This window comes from Rattus rattus, chromosome 5 (assembly GCF_011064425.1).
Source record: "Rattus rattus isolate New Zealand chromosome 5, Rrattus_CSIRO_v1, whole genome shotgun sequence".
In the NCBI taxonomy this organism is placed as follows: Eukaryota; Metazoa; Chordata; class Mammalia; order Rodentia; family Muridae; genus Rattus; species Rattus rattus.
Genome location: NC_046158.1, coordinates 88,326,394 through 88,342,061, shown reverse-complemented (window position 1 = coordinate 88,342,061; position 15,668 = coordinate 88,326,394). Strand labels below are relative to the sequence as shown.

General features: G+C 37.8%; 1 protein-coding gene across 1 annotated transcript in view; it reads right to left on the bottom strand.

Moving 5' to 3' along the window:
* Window positions 1-15,668, bottom strand: part of Ccdc34 (coiled-coil domain containing 34) — a 35,377-nt gene that overhangs the window by 11,238 nt on the left and 8,471 nt on the right. Inside the window, exon 3 of the mRNA XM_032903869.1 lies at window positions 6,824-6,931. Within this exon, the coding sequence (XP_032759760.1) occupies window positions 6,824-6,931 (108 nt within the window). The remainder of the gene's footprint in view (window positions 1-6,823; window positions 6,932-15,668) is intronic.

Here is a 15,668-nt window from a genome sequence, read left to right as displayed (position 1 = left end):
TTTGTCTCAATTCCTAAAAGTAGAATTTAACAATGAAGCAGCACCATTCCAAACATAAAACTTGAGCAAAGACAAATTTACAACATTTCACTCATTTGGTCTCTGTCTCTGTCCCTCCCTCTCCGTCTCTCCACCCCACACTAGCTTGCTGGTCAGTTTTTTTTTTTTTTTGTTTGTTTGTTTGTTTTTTTAAGATTTATTTCTTTTATTTCTATGAGTACACTGTAGCTGATAGACACACCAGAAGAGGACAGTGGATCCCAGATGGCTGTGAGACACCATGTGGTTGCTGGGAATTGAACTCAGAACCTCTGGAAGAGCAGTCACTGCTCTTAACCCACTGAGCCATCTCTCCAGCCCCGTTTGTTGGATTTTTAACTACGGTCTGGACACACTGCATTCTATTACTGAAATACACCCCCAGTCCCAGTACTTTAAAATTTTCTGATGTACGTTCCTACACAAGAATGTATTAAAGTTAAAATAGGGACTAAAAGTATTCAACTTAGTTCGGTGTTAGCTTAACATAAACAAAGTCCTGGGTTCAATTCTTAGGGCCTAATATTTTTATTTAAAAATAGTAATAAAAAATTAAAGAAGATCTGGGGATGTAACAGGATGGTAGAGCACTTTCATAGCATGCATAGAGCACAGAGATTTACACACACATACACATACACATATACACATACCATACCATATATACCACCCCCCTGCACACACACCAAGAAGAAAAAAAATTACTCAGTAAAAAAACTTATGATATGCAAAGCATTATGCTAAATCTAATAATGGATAAAAAAATCATGTTTTAAAAGAATAAAAGTAAAAGAGAAGTGAAGGCATGTATATAATATAAAACATCTTTTTTGACAAAATATATACATACTTGGACAGAGTATATAACAAATTTACTAATAGTGATGCAAATTGAAAAGATTGATAAGAAAGAATTTCGAACTATCAAGGGAGATTCCTGATGAGACAGATAATGTTGGTCCCAGAATTGTTGAATTATTGAAAGAAGATCCCAGTGTCAGGTATTAGGCACCTTTCCCGAAGGCCACAGAGGCCTTCCAAATTATACAGATTATGCCCACCAGAGTGGGATACAAAGACCCTACTGTTGAAGACACCACACACCTTGGTTGCAGAATACCGAGAAAGCATATTGGAACTGAGAAGACAGCGTCCTCCCTGCTGACTAAACTTCACACTGCTAGAAGTTGCTATGCAAGTAACTGGGGGAGAAAAGTCAGCAATGGCTTTCCCAAGTGTTAGACCTTACATGATATATTACTAACTTGCCGGGCCAAAACGTGCTTACTAATTTGACAGTAATACAACTGTTTCTGATTGGATCTGTGGCCTGCTCCATAAGAGAGGTGGTAGGACCTGGTCACAGGTGTATGGCTGTGATGTTCAAAGGCACTAAGGGTGAACCTATGATTTCTGTCTTATTAATTAGACAAGTTGTCAAACTGCCTCTTAAATATTTATATTTACAACCACATTAGAGTCTTGACTTTAGCCTTCATTAAAAAAAATGTTTCTCTTTGCAGCTCAGAGCAGTTAAGGCAGAGACTCGTGGCTAGTCAAGGTACTGGGAACAGATGACTGAGTGCTCAACATTAAACAAGACACTCATATGCATGCACAGGGAACACGGAGAAGAAGGGTGAAATGGTTGTAAGAGTTGAACAATATTTAGGACGGCTATGAAATGCTGTCTTACGATTCATGGCATGGCTGTGACATGCACGGACTCATAGCAGCTGTTGTTGCCTACAAAATGCCCATGTAAGACTAAAACAGTAGTCATAGATGAGGGCAGGACACATGGGGTCTGTCCCACCCTGCCCAGGGGAGCTAACAGCAGTCAAAGGATGCTGGTGGAGAGGGAATCATTATTCATTGATAGCAACCGGCCAATTACTAATGCTTCAAAGGATATCATACTCACGCCCATTTGAGTGACCCTTGTTAAACCCAGTGGGTCACAGAGCTAAGACAAACAAAAACAAAACAAAAAGACAGGAAAGTGGGATGGGGACTTGGTGGGAGGGAGAGCTCTTAAGGGTGGGAAGATAAGAGAGGACAGAGATGGGTGTGACCAGAAAGGGTTGTCATATATGAAATTGTCAAAAGGTAAATATATTGGAGAGAAAAAGCAGATCCAATAATCTATTTTTAAGTACTTAAAAACATATATGAAATTGTCAAAAGGTAAATATATTGGAGAGAAAAAGCAGATCCAATAATCTATTTTTAAGTACTTAAAAACAAAAACAACAATAAAACTAAGAGGCCCAGAGAGCTGACTCAGTAGATAAGAGCTTTTGTCACTACGCCAGAGGACCAGAGCTCAGTTCCCTGCATCTACATGAGGCAGCTTACAATCATCTGTCACTTGAGGCCTTCTGGCCTCAGCAGACAGGCAATTATGTACTCACGAATGCGCACACAAACACACGCAAACACACACACACACACACACACACACAACCTTAAAAAACAAAACAAAAATAAAAGTAAGGAAATGAAAAGCAGTAAGTATGAATTCTCAAAGTTTCTCAGGAATATATATATATATTTCTCAGGGGTGTGTGTGTGTGTGTGTGTGTGTGTGTGTGTGTGTGTGTGTGTGTGTGTGTGTGTGTATTTCTGGGGGCTAGAAAGTATAGCCAAAGCTCTTAGACTAAATTTCTTAAGACAAACAAAAACCTACTAATATCTTAAAAATAAAAAATGTAGGGATGGGAGTATAGATGAATGAATGCAAAACTCCTAGCACATGTGAAGCCATGGGTTAAATCCTCACCATTGTGAGAAACAGTAAATATGCTTTTCCTATTTGTGTTTGCTTTAATTAATATAAACCATTTTCCCTCTTAAAATTGTTCAGTAAAACAAGATGGGCTAAACTAAAAGAGATGGGCTGTGCCTATCTCATGTGACCGCTCAGAGAAGCCCAGCAAAATCATATCACAGAGTAAAGGAAAGCACAGATGGGAGAAATGCTAGAGGAAGTTTAGATTGCAGACACAGTGCAGTGCGTCAGCCAGCTAGGCAAGAAGGTCTAAAACTCTCATTCAGAAGATGCAGAAGGGATATGAAACCTAGGGAACTGTCATTCAGACTTCAACAATGGTCCTGCAGGGACAGATTACTCTATTCAGTCAGTATTATTTCTGTGTAACTTATCGGTGGTATTTTCCCATGTTCCAGAGCAGGAGAACAATGAAGCTGAATTCAAAAGGTCACAAGACCTACTCAGACACAATCATAAAAAGGAGGTGTTTAACAACAAGCATTCTGATTAGGCCTCAGTGTCTGAGGAGAAAGAAGTAGTAAGAAAACCAAGGAGACTGAAGAAAAGGTCTAAGAGGAGGCAATGACTTGTTGCCATTGGTTGCTTCAGGTGTTCATGTTTAGAACTGTCAGTTTGCAAGTCCAGGCCTTGAAATTCCACTAGCGATAGACTTAGTGATAGACTGGCAGAAAGATACTAGTGGAAGTCACAAAAGAGCAGAAGACAGACACTTGATAAGAGGGTATGAACGTACAAAAAACAAACAAACAAAAACCCATGAAACAAAAATGTAGTGAAAATTTTGGTTTCTTTGAAAAATATATAAATATTATGGGAATGTGTTTTTGTTTTAATCCCAGGTGTGAGAGTCAGGGCTGCTTCAGACTGTCCGCAGCATCTAAGATTTGCCTCGCGCTCTAGCAGGCATCTGCAGATGACTTCTGTGACTGTGTGACAGCTGGAGTTCTAGAATTCTCCGAAGGAAGGGCATATAATGCTGGGCATCCAAAGGTGGGTGCTGCTGTGGGTTGTTGGTTGGCTGCTGCTGTTGCTAATGGTTGCAGTTTCTTAAGTAGTTGTGCATTTAACAAAAACAAGAAATTAGATACCCTGATGGCAAAAATCAAACTTGCCCCAAGGAACTGAATGCCCCTAATCAGCAGGAAGTAGTCTAATGATAATGCCGCCCCTGTCCCCCTTTATCCTTTTTCTCCCTCTAGGGTTAGGGGGTTAAATGGGTGGAAGAAAATGGGTAGAGAAGGGTGGAAGGAAAAAGAAGCCATAAACTAGCAAACACTACTTAAAAGTTGTGCCCAGACAAGAGTCTAGGCAGAATGGGAAACTTGATTTCAAGTAACATAGAGGAAATGGCAGGGGACGAAAAAAATGCCTATTTCTTCTCAAGTGCCAGCAAAACATTTATTGAGGTTGCTATCACTATGGTTCCCCTACTTTGCTTGCTCTCCAGAGGAAATTTTCTGTTTTTTATTTTTTCTTCTTCCAATAGTCTGTTTCAAAAAAGGTTAGAAGAATGGCTGAGCAATTGGAAAAATTGTAGGTGGAAATGGAGGTGAGAAACAAAAAATGGCTGAAGTGGGAAAACAAAAGGGTCCACTCTACCCTCTCTTTTCTGAAAGGGTTGCAGAGTTGGCTGTGTAACTGGAAAAACTGTGCACAGAAGTGGAAGTGCTTGGGAGGCAGGGGCACTGGAAAAGGGAGGAGAAAAGTTTCAGTCCAGTGACTGAACAAGAGAGCAGGAGTATCCTGCAGGAGGAAAAGGGGGAAGAAGAAACTCTGGTGCATGACAGTCAGGACCAAGAAAGGCTAAAAGGGATCAAGGATAGTCTAGTGAAATAACCATTTTGAAAGAAAGGGTTAATTTTGTCCCACCAGAATTAGAGCAGGGATGGCCCTGGGTTATGAGATAGCCCCCAGTAGCTTTACCCCCACCCAGCAGTTGAAAAGCATATGACTGCTAAAAGGGTGGAGCAAGGTTATGACAAGATAGGATGGTGTCCTACAGAAATGATGGACCTAAGCTGTTTTAAAGAGGCTGTGATTTCATATGAGATGCACTCACTTTATAGAAAACAAATTCTAAATAACTGTGCTACTCAAATAGAATTATTCCCTAGACAGTAAGAGATTGGTGACAGCTGTATTAGAGGCTTGTCTGCAATTGCAATGGTTAACACAGTGGAGGGAAGAAGCCAAGACTGTTGAACAGTGAACTATAGCAAGGGGAATGAATACCATCAGGTGCCAGGTTAAGGACAGCACTCTGATATACAAGAACAGATTCAATTTGATGACGCTACTATAGAACAATGTTGCTAGTAGCTTAAAGAACGTGGGACAAAGTTGAAGAGCCTAGGGAAAGGACAAAGTTGAAGAGCCTAGGGAAAGGTCTGCCTCGTTGACAAAGACTATACAAGGCTCTGGAGAAGCCTTCCGTGATTTTTTTTTTTTTTTTATAAATAGTATTCTCAGCTGTGAACAAAGCTGCTATCAGACCCCAAAACAAGGCAGGTGTTGACAGAGACTATGGCATTTGAAAATGCGAATACCAAATCTGAAAAAGCTATTAGACCATTAAAAGGCATAGGCAGCACCTATGGACAAATGGATAAGTGATGCAACCAATAATCATTCTATACTGACCATGCTAATATCATGGGTCAAGTAATATCTAGAGCTCTCTGATATCAAAATGCCAGGTGCTTCAGCTGCTTGAAATTCAGTCATTTACAAAGAGACAGTGACCAAGTAAATAAAAATCTCAGACTCCCCAATTCCTGGTGTGTTAACTTTAAGAAATTCAGTACTTTGTGCCAGAAAAGCAAACAAAGCATCTTAAACCAGAAAGGCAGCCAAGGCTTCCAGGCGTGTGCATGTGATATAACAAGGGCTGCCATTAGACCAACGAGGGTAGGTCCAGAGAGATATCAAGGCGATTTCTTACTGTTGAGAAATGGTTTTGGGAGCACAGCTCAAGTCCCTGCAGCAAAAATTACAAGCCATCTCAGACAAGAACAGCCAAGAGTCACCAGGTTATAGAAAAAACTGTGGAATTAGATCAGTCTACATACTGTAAGGATGTGTTAACATCAAATGGAAGCCCGCAACCATTTTGCATCAGGGATGCAGACTTGTTTATATTTCCATAGGAAGTGAAAAGCTGTAGATTCCATCAAAACTGATAAAGATAAAAACTGAGCAGGAGAAGTCTCCTGAAAACCTTGGCCACTGATCCAACAAGCACTTACTTCACTTAAAATGCGTTTGTGTTTAATTTCCTACTAAACATAGCATAATTAATGGCTTAAAACAAAAAGGGTGATGTAGTGAGAATTTTGGTTTCTTTGAAAAACAAAGAAATATGAGAATATGGTTTCATTTTAATCCCAGGTGTGAGATACAGGGCCAATTCAGATTGCCCATAGCAGCTGACTATGATTTGCTTCATGCTTTAGCTGGGGGGGGCGGGGGGGGGTCCTGACTTTGCCAGCTGCAGTTTCTGTGATTGCACAATGCTTAGAATTAGAATTCTAGGGACTCTTCAGAGGATATATAAATGCTACGGCCCCAAGAAGTTGTTGTTGGTGGTGGTTGTTGGTTAGCTATTATTGGTGGTTTGTTAAGTATTAGTGTGCAAAAAAAATAAATTAAATAAATAAATAAATAAATAAATAAATAAATACCCACAATAAATTAGATGTCCTGACAGCAAAAATCAATCTTGTCCCAGGGAACTCAACAATCCTAATCAGCAAGAAGTAGTCTAGTGATAATATAGTCAGTCCCCTTTCCCCATTATCCTGTTTTCTCTCCTATCAAGTGTTAGGAGGTTGAAAGGGTAGAAGAAAAGGGGTAAAGAAGGGTAAAAGAAAAAAGAACTCACACAGTAGCCAATATCTGGCTACATAAAAAAGGAAAGGTGAGCAGTCTTAAATATGGGGAGGAAGAAAGACTTTGTAGATGTGAACAATATGCATGCATTTGTTTGTTTACCTGCTTATTTTTCTTCTGAACCCATTCCTTATGCTTTACTTCAGCAATTATCTTTCTTTTTTCACGTTCTTCCATTTCTTTTCTTTTTTCTATTTGTTGATTTAATTCCTGTGAGATTTTAAACAAAGAGCAGCACTTAATAGAAATACCCAAAAACCATAATTGTGAAAAGGCTAAAGCTAAATTAGACATGAATATATCTTCTCTTACAGGACATGTATCACTAGTGAAATATCTTTTTCAAGTAACTCTGGGATAAAAGAAAGCATTGGTAAAACACGTAAGTCATTCTACAGGAATACTAATAATTGGTTGGCAGCAAAACACTAGTTTCTTAGACTAAGCTTCAGCAAAATTACCTGCACTGAAGTCAGCTTTTTCCCACACATAAATCTTGGCATCGCTGTGAGGTACTGGCAGTAGCTCAGGAGAATTAGAACTTTCTGGTTTAAAGTTATTAAAAAAAAAAAAAAAAAACCCTTTTAGATTCTAAATGAAAGTAAAGGACAAGAATGAAATAAGCCTTAAATTTTTAGTTCAGAGCTACAGTAATGAAATGTAAAGAAGCCATTTTCCTTAGAGAAAAAAGATAATCTGGAGTTTTCTTCACTGATTTTACAGATGCTGGAGTATAAAACAAAACCATGTTCAGATACCAGATTACTTAACTGCCTTGCTGTCACGAGAATCAATGTATCTGCTGTCACATTTTCTTGGGAGAAGGAATGAAGAAGGTATGGCTAATAAAACACATGCTGAATGCCACATAACTTACTACTTATCAGTAAAATCCATGCACTGTTGAGAAAACTGTTCAAACTAGACTTCCCTAGGATTCTATAATCAATCACTGCTGATTGTTTTCTCTCTCCTTAGTTATTAATAATCAGATACAAATTTCCTATGTTCCATTGGTCTACTCTCTTACCCAACCTTCTGTTTCCCTAAGACCTACCTATCTCAGCAGAAATACCAATCAGGACAGTTTTCTCTCAGTGTAAGTTCAGTACCTTAAGTGAAATAAAACTTATACAAGAACAAAGTTTTTGCACTTTAGAGCAAATCACAGGCTGACAATTTTATGTGAGTGCTTGTCTCAAGTCTACTGGGTGGAAGACAGATGCCTTTTTCACTCACAAACTCTCAACTTTTAAGTACTGTCCATCGAAAAGCAAATTTTGATCTTAGTATTAAGACTTCTTCACTAACCAGCTATTATTCCTTGATTACTCATATAATACACTTTTACAGAATGTTTGCTATATAGCTAGTATGAACTGGGTGGTTTTGTGTGTGTGTGTCTGCATGTGCAATGTTCACATAATGCATGCATGTGAAGTGTGGGTACATGCATGCCACTGACAACTTTTAGGAGTCAGTTTATTCCTTCTACTGTGGGACCTGGGGATCAAACTTAGGTCATCAGGCTTGGAGACTAGCACCTTTACTAACTGAGCCATTTCACAGGGCTTATCTTGCTATTTGAGAGCAGGGTCTCACCGGAACTAGGGTCCAATCCAGGACCCATCCCATTTCTACTTCCCCAGCATTTCATTTATAAGCACTGTTTTTCAAAATCTTGTTTATGTAACTATCATAGCTATATGTAGACACTTTATCTACATATATGCATACATATGTATACATATGCACACATGTGTATATATATTTTTCTCCTTTGTTTTCAGACACAACTCCATCGAGTCTTCCCCATTTAACAAGAACCCAATAATTTCCTAGTCAGTCTTCCTCAGAATAGTTTTCAAGCCATTAGTCACTGTAATCAGTCTTTGTCACTGAGAGCTCTAAATCACCCCTTTGCATGAATTCTTGCTTCATAGTATTCAATTTATGCAGGGTTTCTCAAAAAGAGAAAATTGATATCTCACCATGCTTTTCAAACATCTCTACTCACCATCTTGCCCTTTAATGCCATGCTTTCAGAGTTAGAAACAGTTTTACAGTTTAAATGTAATCATACTTATATCCTTTTAAAGGTTCTTCAAATAATCAACAATTGCAAAGGGATTACTCAGATCTTAGACCCTGCTTTATAGTTGCCAATTATCAGTTAGTCTAAGGGCTAAAGAAGACTCAGTAATACCTAGAAAATGCTAACACTGACCTAAAGTAGTGGTCCAATTCCAGAGGGTCTTTTAAAATAATTTGCCCACCCATCTAAAATGCCCACCACATTTTAGAAACATGAATGCTTGGCATCTACTCCATCTGTTCATCACCAATGTAGGCCTCTTCCAGGACAGGAGTCTTCACTCAAAAGCCCAACATGGTCTGCTGGTATACCACTCAATTTCAAATGTAGCTACTTTCCCAGAGTGTACACACTTTATGGTAAGAATAAAATCAGCATGTATGTGTATTTCAATATATTGTTGTAGGATGATGTCATTATGTAGGTGAAGGCAGGTACAAGATAGAACAAGGCCTGTCATTAGATGAGAAGGAAAGATGGGAGGGAGAAAAGTTTTAGAGAGGAGGAAACTAGAGAGGAAAAGCTGAGAGAACAAGGAGGCTGATGTTAAGATTCCTCTCAGCACATTTACAGGTTGTTATGAATATTCTTAAGGGATGGATGTGTACAGGCAGGGCTTTTTTATGTCTAGGTGGGCAATTATATATTATCAATTGGTTCAGAGGTTATTGTATTGTATGTTCTTTCGTGTGGCGATTTAATTGAGTTCAAGAGAGTGTGTGGTGACTGGACACACTGGGCCACCATGGAATTGGGATGTGTATGTGTGGCATGGTGGCAACCTGCCTTGGGAGCTAGATGTAGAGAGATTGTTGCTGGGCTCAGAGCCATTGGCAATGTGATATGGAGCATAGCGGGTGAGACACTTTGCTGACTGAGATGAAAATATCTAATAGATGTCATGAGGCTACACGGTTCCTGCACTGGTGTGGGATAAAAAGAAAAACTTACTTTTATTTTACCGCAACATAGTCTAACTACATGCAAAGAAGTTTTAGCCACTGAAGGTAACATTTAAAACAAAACAAAATAGCTTTGAATATTCTATATCCCATCCAATTGCTTTATTAAAGACTAATTAATTAAATGGCCCAAGTTAATGTGGTGAAGAAAAAGAATGAAAAATCACCTGGATTTTTGAAAAAAAGGTACTTTACAATTTTGAACACATTATATTCACATGTAAAGTTAATTAATAGACCTAAAGATGACAGAGAGAATGAGGCTAGAGAGATGGCTCAGTTGTTAAAAGCATGTTCTTGCAGAGAACCCAAGTTCAGTGACTAGCACCATATCAGGTGGAGCACAGCCTCCTCTAACATAGCTCCATGGAGTCCAGTGCCCACACGGCAATCATAGAAATAAACCTGCACAGACAGCACAGAGAATCTGGGCAGGTAGCTAAAGAACTACTCAAACTAAATAAAACACAAATGACTTGTGAAGTCCAATGTACTAGGTTTTATAATATCTATGTTAAAAAATAACATTTAAATTTTGTAAATGAGTAGTTTTAATGACCTAATTATAACTCAAACAAAAACATCTGAAATGAATTTTTGTTGATGGAATCAACAATAAGGCTAATCTTTTTGATGATCCAACTTACCACATTAAGTTTTTTGTTAAAATTTAAAAGAAAGCGAAATGTCAGAGATTTGAGAAAAGAGTACTAGTGAGAGGAGGAAGAGGAGAATGGGTAGTGGGATAGATATGGTTAAAGTACATTATATACTTGAACAAAAATCTCACAACAAAGTCATCACTCCTGGGCATCTTCTGGTTTCTACCTATGTCGAGGACCAGAACCCCAGCACTGGACTCGAACCCACACAGCCCACACACCAGTTGTAGCTTGACTTCCCAGGTATTCTAATCACAGGATCACGGGCTCACAGGAAGGACAGGCTCCAGTCAGAGACAGGGAGGTCAGATAACACCAGAGATAACCAGATGACAAGAGGCAAGCACAGGAATAAAAGCAACAGAAACCAATTTGACTTGGCAACATCAGAACCCAGTTCTCCCACTACAGGAAGTCCTAGCTACCCCAACACACCTATAAAGCAAAATTCAAATCTAAACTCTATTTCATGAAGATGATAGAGGATTTTAAGGACATAAATAACTCCCTGAAAGAAATATAGGAGAACACAAGTAAACAAGGAAAAGCCCTTAAAAAGGAAACGCATAAATCCCTTAAAACATACAGGAGAACACAATCAAACAGGTGAAGGAATTGAACAAAACCATCCAGGATCTAAAAATGGAAATAGAATCACTAAAGAAAACTCAAAGGGAGACAGCCACAGAAATGGAAAACCTAGGAAAGAGAACAGGAATCAGAGATGCAAGCATCATCAACAGAATACAAGAGATAGAAGAGAAAATCTCAGTGGCAGAAGACAGAATACAGGACATCAACACAACAGTCAAGGAAAACACAAAAAGCAAAAAGCTCTTACCTCAAAACATTCAAGAAATCCAGAACATAATTAAAAAACTGAACTTGAGAATAATAAGTACAGAAGAGAGTGAAGATTCCCAACTCAAAGAGCCAGCAAATATCTTTAACAAAATTATAGAGGAAAACTTTCCTAACATAAAGAAAGAAATGCACATAAACATATAAGAAGCCTACAGAACACCAAACAAATGGAACCAGAAAAGAAATTTCTCTTCTCACATAGTAATTGAACACCAAATGCACAGAACAAAGAAAAAATATTAAAAGCATTAAGGGAAAAAGGCCAAGTAACATAGAGACAGACCTATCAGAATTACACCAGACTTCTCAGCAGACTCTAAAAGCCAGAAGATCCTGAAAAGATGTCATACAAAGCCTAAGAGAACAAAAATGCCAGTCCAGCAGGCTACTATACACAGCAAAACTCTCAATTACCATAGATATTCCCAGAATAACCAAGGTATTACCTAAAACACAGACTTACAGAGGATAATAGGAGAGCTCTAACTCAAGGAGCAAAACTACATCCTAGAAAAAGCAAGAAATTAATCTTTTCACAACAAACCCAAAAGAAGAGAAACACAGAAACATAATTCCACCTCTAACAACAAAAATAACAGGAAGCAACAATCATTGGTCCCTAATATCTCTCAACATTAATGGAATCAATTTCCCAATTTAAAAAAAAAAAATAGGTGAACAGACTGGATACATAAACAGGATCCAGCATTTTGCTGCATTCAGGAAACACACCATCAAGTCAAAGACAGACATTACCTCAAAGTAAAAGGTTGGGAAAAAATTTTTCCAAGCAAATGGGACCAAGAAACAAACTGGAATAGTCATTCAAATATCCAATAAAATAGACTTTCAACTTTTTTTTATCAAAAAAGATGGGGAAGGACACTACATACTCATGAAAAGAAAAATCCACCAAGATGGAACTCACAATTCTGACCATCTATGCCCCAAATGCAAGGGCAGCTATATTTGTAAAGAAATGTTACTAAAGCTCAAAGCACATATTGCACCTCACACAATAATAGTAGGAAATTTCAACATCACCCCACTCTCACCATTGTACTTACCATGGAAACAGACACTAAATACAGACACACAGTGAAACTGACAAAAGTTATGAAGGAAATGGATTTAACTGATATCTATACAACATTTCACCAAAGAATATACCTTCTTCTCAGCATCTCATGGTACCTTCTCAAAAATCGACCGTACACTCAGACACAAAACAAACATCAACAGATAAAAGAACACGGAATTAATCCCATGTACTCTATTGAACCAAGGACTAAGGCTAGTCTTCGATAGCAACAAAAACAACAGAAAGCCCACATACACGTGAAAGCTGAACAACTGTCTACAGGGAAGAAATAAAGAAAGAAATTAAAGACTATTTAGAATTCAATGAAAATGAGGACATAACATGTCCAAAGTTATAGGACACAAAGAAAAAGTGCTAAAAGGAAAACTCAGAGCTTTGCCTGTCTCAAAAAAAAAAAAAAAAAAAAAAACTGGGAAGAATATTCAATAGTAGTTTGACAGCATACCTGAAAGCTCTAGAAGAAAAGGAAGCAAATATACCCAAGAGGAGTAGACTGCATGAAATAAACTCAGGGCTAAAATCAACCAAGTAGAAACAAAAAGAACTATAAAAAAAAAAAAAAAAAAATCAACAAAACCAAGAGCTGGTTCTTTTGAGAAGAACCAACAAGATAAACCCTTAGTCAGACTAACCAGAAGGCACATAAACAGTATCCAAACTAACAAAATCAGAAATGAAAAGGGAGACATAACAGAAACTGAGGAAATTTAAAAAAAAAAAAAGTCAAACCCTACTACAAAAGTCTATATTCAACAAAACTGGAAGACCTGAATGAAATGGATGATATTCTAGACAGATACTAGGTACTAAAGTTAAATCAGGATCATATAAACTAACAGTTCCATAACCCCAAAGAAGATAGAGGCAGTCATTAAAAGTTTCCCAACCAAAAAAGTCCACGGCCAGATGGTTTTAGTGCAGAATCCTATCAGACTTTCAAGGAATATCTAATACCAATACTCCTCAAACTATTACATAAAATAGAAACAGAAGGAACACTACCTGTTTTTTTCTATGAAGTCACAGTTACATTGATACCTAAACATAAGAAGACCCAACAAAGAAAGAGAACTTTAGACCAATTTCCCTTATGAATATCTATGTAAAAATACTCAATAAATTCTTGCAAACTGAATCCAAGAACACACCAAAATGATCATCCACCATGATCAAAGAGGCTTCATCCCAGGAATGCAAGGATGGTTCAATATACGGAAATCCTTCAATGGAATTCACTACATAAACAACCTCAAAGAAAAAAAAATCATCCCATTAGATACTGAAAAAAAAACTATTGACAAAATACAATACCCATTCACGTTAAAAGTATTGGAGAGATCTGGAATTCAAGGTCCATACCTAATTATAATAAAAGCAATATACAGCAAACCAATAATCAACATCAAACTAAATGGAAAGAAACTTGAAGCATCCCACTAAAATCAAGACAAGGCTGCCCACTCTCTTCCTACCTATTCAATATAGTACTTGAAGTTCTAGCCAGAGCAATTAGGCAATAAAAGGAGATCAAAAGTATACAAATTGGAAAGGAGGAAGCTAAAATATCACTATTTGCAGATGATAGGATAGTATACATAAGTGACCCAAAAAAATCCAGGAGATAACTCCTACAGCTGATAAACAACTTCAGCAAAGTGGCTGGATACAAAGTTAACTTAAATAAATCAGTAGCCTTCCTCTACTCAAAGGATAAATAGAGTGAAAAAGAAATTAGGGAAACAACACCCCTTACAATAGTCACAAATAATTTGAAATACCTTGGTATGATTCTAACCAAGCACGTGAAAGATCTGTATGACAAGAACTTCAAGTCTCTGAAGAAAGAAATCAAAGAAGATCTCAGAAAATGGAAAGATCTCTCATGCTCATGGATCAGTAGGATTAGCACAGTAAAAATGGCATCTTACCTAAAACAACATAGATTCAACATAATCCCCATCAAAATTCCAACTCAATTCTTCACAGAGATAGAAAGAGCAATTCTCAAATTTATCTGGAATAACAAAAGACCCAGGATATCAAACATCATTCTCAAGAAGAAAAGAACTTCTGGGGGAAATCATCATCTCTGACCTCAAGCTATGCTCAAAGAGAATTAGAAAGAGCAATTTGCAGATTCCTTTGGAAAAGCAAAAAACCCAGGATATCAAAAACTACCCTCAAATAAAAGAACTTCTGGAAAAATCACCATCCCTGACCTCAAGCTATACTATAGTGCAATAGTGATTAAAAAAAAAAAAATGTATGGTATTGGTACAGAGACAGGCATGTAGATCAATGGAACAGAATTGAAGCCCCAGAAATGAACCCACATACCTATGGTTACTTGATCTTTGACAAAGGAGCTAAAAATCACCCAGTGGAAAAAAACATTTTCAATAAATGGTGCTGGTTTAACTGGAGGTCTGCATGTACAAGAATGCAAATTCATCCATTCTTATCTTCTTGTACAAAACTCAAGTCCAACTGGATCAAGGACCTTCACATAAAGCAAGATACGCTGAATCTAATAGAAAAAAAAAGTGTGGGTGAGCCTCAAATAGTTGGACACAGGGGAAACAGAATACCAATGGCTTACGCTTTAAGATCAAAAATCAACAAATGGGACCTCATAAAATTGAAAAGCTTCTGTAAGGCAAAGAACACTGTCAATAGGACAAAATGTCAACCCACAGATTGGGAAAAGATCTTTACTAATCCTATAGCCAATGGAGGGCTAATATTCAAAATATACAAAGAACTCAAGAAATTAAACTCCAGAGAACCAAATGACTCTACTAAAAAATGGGGTTCAGAGCTAAACAAAGAATTCTCAACTCTGGAATATAGAATGGCTGAGAAGCACCTAAAGAAATGTTCAACATCCTTAGTCATCAGGGAAATGCAAATCAAAACAACCCTGAGATTCCACTTCACACCAGTTAGAATGTAGAATGGCTAAGATCAAAACTCAGGTGACAGCAGATGCTGGCAAGAATGTGAAGAAAGGGGAACACTCCTCCATTTCTAGTGGGATTGCAAGCTGGTACAACCACTCTTGAAACCAGTCTGGTGGTTCCTGAGAAGATTCCAAATAGTTCTACCTGAGGAACCAGCTATACCACTCTGGAGCATATACCCAAAAGATGTTCCAACATATAGCAGATTTCTTTATAATAGCCAGAAGCTGGAAAGAACCCACATGTCCCTCGACAGAAGAATGGATACAGAAAATGTGGTACATATTCACAATGGAGTACTA